Source organism: Juglans regia, chromosome 4 (genome assembly GCF_001411555.2).
Source record: "Juglans regia cultivar Chandler chromosome 4, Walnut 2.0, whole genome shotgun sequence".
Classification (NCBI taxonomy): Eukaryota; Viridiplantae; Streptophyta; class Magnoliopsida; order Fagales; family Juglandaceae; genus Juglans; species Juglans regia.
In genome coordinates this window covers 24,443,508-24,447,116 of record NC_049904.1, presented here as the reverse complement: position 1 = coordinate 24,447,116, position 3,609 = coordinate 24,443,508, and the positions used below count along the sequence as shown (strand labels likewise).

Sequence of the window (3,609 nt, the reverse complement as noted above, 5' to 3'; positions counted from 1 at the left end):
GATACTGTTTGGTTTTCGGCCAACAAAGCAATGCTACTTTACTATAAGATACACTCTCTACATTGTTGACATCTCATAATTTGATTTTGATTTATTGCATATTGCCAATCAATTCATGTCATATCAACTGTGTGGATGGTGTATCTTTACACCGGTTTGTAAATATAATTTTTTATTTTAAAAATGCAAAAGCTCACTCTATCTTGATCTTTCTTATCTTTAGGTATATCCATTTCTCTAGAGATAAATAGGATTAAAGAAACTCAAAACTTTCTATTACTCATATGATCATATAGCTAGTGTTTGGGTGTTTCTATTTGAGCCATACGAACTCAAATACTATTCTCAGAGGGAGATCAATTGGTTGAGTTAACTTATATCAATATAATACTGCACCTTGAAGTTGTTTTTCTTTACATTGAAACCAAGACGTACTGCAGCTTGCTCAATTTTTGGATGTGAATATCAGAATCTACAAGTGAATTTAGAGCATAAAGCTTAGCACGTATCATCTGCTTAAGCCTAATATCCGGCCTATGCAAAGAGGTGAATACGTAGAAGAGATCATCCTTCAATGTGGTTTGTAATATGCTTTGGATTATTAGACTTAATGAGAGAGAATTCAGTTCTTTTATCCCATACAAATTGTTAAACTTGTACTTCAAGTAAAATAGACATAGCAACACGTTCATGAGTAAGACCAGCCCTGATCTCCTCAGTTAGCAACACAAAGTACTGGAACCAAAAAAAAAAAAAAAAAACAAGGAAAAAGAAAAGAACTACTAAAATAAATAAAGTAAGAAGGAACCATGCATGCATATGAAGGAAGTTTCCTTTGTCGATAGCCTTAGCTTCTTCTCCCCAACTTCCTCTGTAAAGGAGATATTCCTTTAACCATAATGAAAATAGCAATCTTGTCTTTCAAATTATCAAACATTCGAAAGTAAGCGAGCCTCCATGATGTTTTAACAATAAGGGTCCCGCAAACTCCCCAAAATCCAACAACAAAACCAACTGCCACACTTAGGTAGAACAATAGTGAGTCAGTTCTATCTTCATTATTTTCGTCCACCTTGCCGTCATCAATCGGTGCTGCATGACCAGGTTCAGTTTCATCCCACGGGCACTTTGTCGGAAGAGGATGACCACAAAGTAAATAGTTGCCTTGATAGATAGAAGGGTCATTGAGTGTTTGAAGTTGACTCCCACGTGGAATCTTTCCAGACAAGTTGTTGAATGACAAATTTAAGTAGCTTAAGAAGTTCAAAGAAGATCAACTGTCGGGGATAGAACCAGAAATCCCATTTCTCGAGAGATCAAATGATTCTAAAGCATTCAAATTTCCAATATTCTCAGGAATCCTTCCATTCAAATGATTTCTTGACAAATTCAAAATTACCAACCTTGAAAATTTTGTTATGTTATCAGGTATTTCTCCTGATAGATTGTTGCTTGAAAGGTCTATGGAACGAACAAGATGAAGAGTTGCTTCATACAAATAGTCTCTTCCCTTTGAAACCACCAACATTTGCTCATAGTTAATAGCAATAAACATTTTGTCACGGCTGCCTTCACTAAAGTCCCCCAAACATGGAGGGATTCCTCCTGAAAACTCATTTTGTGCAAGGTCTAAAATTCGAAGACGAAACAGAAGACATAATTCTTGAGGTATGTGCCCATTGAAAAAGTTTGACCTAAGGTTTAAGCGTAATAGAAAGGGTAAGCTTTCTCCTATCCATGTCGGTAGCTTTCCAAAAAATCTATTTCTTGAAACATCGAGGCTTCGCAAGAGTAGGTAGTTTCTAAAGAAATAAGGGAACTCTCCTTCAAGATGATTTTGGCGCAATGACAACACATAAAGTGAAGTCAAATTTTGCATTGAGCTTGGAATATTTCCAGATATACTATTATTTGCTATATCCAAGAAATGTAAGCGTTTTAAATCCTCCCAATGAGGAGGGAGAGGCCCAGAAAGGTTATTGTTTCTCAAAACAAGAGCTTGCAATTCTATCAGCATTCCAATAGAAAGTGGAATTTTTCCATTAAGAAAATTTGAAGAGAGGTCCAAATAAGATAACATAGGTAATAGTTCACCTATGTTCTCAGGGATAGGCCCAGAAAACATATTATCATTAAGATATATCTCGCTCAAATTACTAAGAAAAAGTGGGAGGGGACCCTCAAAATTATTGGAACTCAAATCGATGTAATAGGCCAAAGGGTGAATTTGAAAGGATGGTACCTGTCCATATAGCTTGTTACCAGACTGTGAGTTATGTGTCAACTATTTTCTCCCATCACTCTATATATTGTTTTTTCTCTAACACCGTGTGTATGCAGCATTTATAAGAGTGGGACCCTTTGGTGATAAGCAGCGGCACTTATTGATATGCAGAGTTGAGGTCATGTGATTCTCACGTGAGCAACCTTTTGGCCTTCTGACTTGTGCTCTTCAGCCGCTGGATTAAGGACACGTGCGGTCATCTCTACAGTGTTTATATATATGCCTCTTAGCCGTGTTAGGGTTACGGGATTATTGGGTGAGCTATTGTTTTCTGCCGTTTGTGAAGAGAACCGAGTGAGAGCTTTGTACATATGTGAGGGATTTGAGGGTTTTACTGAGGGAAGAAATAAAGCTGTTTTGAGGCTTGTATTTTGGCTCAGTATTGGCTTGATCTGTATATATACTTTGGCTTTTGAAGATTGCTCAATAAAGAATAATCTCTGAGGCTGTTCCTGACGTGGATGTAGGCCATTAGGGCCGAACCACGTTATATCTGTTTGTATTTCTTACCCTTTTACTTTTCTTGTTATTTTTACTTGTTCTTGTTAATATTCGTGCTGTTGATCTACCATTCTTGAGATTTCTTGTTTGGGTCTTGTTTCGTGGTTACTGAGTACCTTATTAAGTGGAAGGAACTCTGCTTGTGTTTATCACAATTGGTATCAAGAGCTTAGGTTCTATGGGGACCACGAAATTTGATGTTGAGAAATTTACAGGGCTTAATGACTTCGGGTTATGGAGAATAAAGATGAGAGCTCTGTTAGTCCAACAGGGCTTACAAGATGCTCTCACCTTTGATAAAAGGGGCCTTTCTACGAAAGAGGAAGGAAAGGGAGAAGTCCATAAGGACATTCTCCAAAAGGCCCATAGTGTTCTTATTTTGTCTTTAGGAGATAAAGTTTTGAGGGAAGTAGCAAGTGAGGAAACTGCTGCTGGTATTTGGCTTAAGCTAGAACACCTCTATATGACAAAATCTCTGGCTAACAGACTTTGTAAGAAAACTAGGTTATATACTCTCAAGATGACTCCTGGAACTCAAATAGGGGAACATCTAGATACCTTTAACAAAATTATATTAGACCTAGCTAATATAGACATTAAGGTGGAGGATGAGGATCAAGCAATCCTCTTGCTGAGTTCTTTGGACTCTTCATATCAGAATCTTAAGGAGACCATGATGTATGGTAGAGATACTCTGTCACTAGATGAAGTGCAGTCTGTTCTTCATGCTAGAGAATTACAGAATCAAGAAGATAACAAAAGAGATCTTGGTGAGGGTTTGTCTGTTAGAGGAAGATCAGAAAAGAGAGGCAAGAAAAACAAAT

General features: G+C 37.2%; 1 protein-coding gene across 1 annotated transcript; it reads right to left on the bottom strand.

Annotated features, from left to right (window-relative positions):
- Window positions 1–847: 847 nt before the first annotated feature.
- Window positions 848–2,484, bottom strand: LOC108990199 (receptor-like protein EIX2). Its single transcript, XM_035689253.1, has 3 exons — window positions 2,419–2,484; window positions 1,404–2,242; window positions 848–1,253 (listed from the first exon to the last, which is right to left on the bottom strand). Exons 1-3 carry the CDS (start codon window positions 2,482–2,484, stop codon window positions 848–850), a joined length of 1,311 nt encoding a protein of 436 aa, XP_035545146.1.
- Window positions 2,485–3,609: the final 1,125 nt, after the last annotated feature.

Bases quoted from the DNA above. Each gene is read 5' to 3' on its own strand.
- LOC108990199 (XM_035689253.1), bottom strand. From the start codon at position 2,484: ATGACCGCACGTGTCCTTAATCCAGCGGCTGAAGAGCACAAGTCAGAA. The intron at 2,243-2,418 runs GTGAGAATCACA...CTATATGGACAG, and splicing joins AAGGCCAAAAGGTTGCTCAC to GTACCATCCTTTCAAATTCA. The intron at 1,254-1,403 runs GTTGGTAATTTT...GAACTTCTTAAG, and splicing joins AACATAACAAAATTTTCAAG to CTACTTAAATTTGTCATTCA.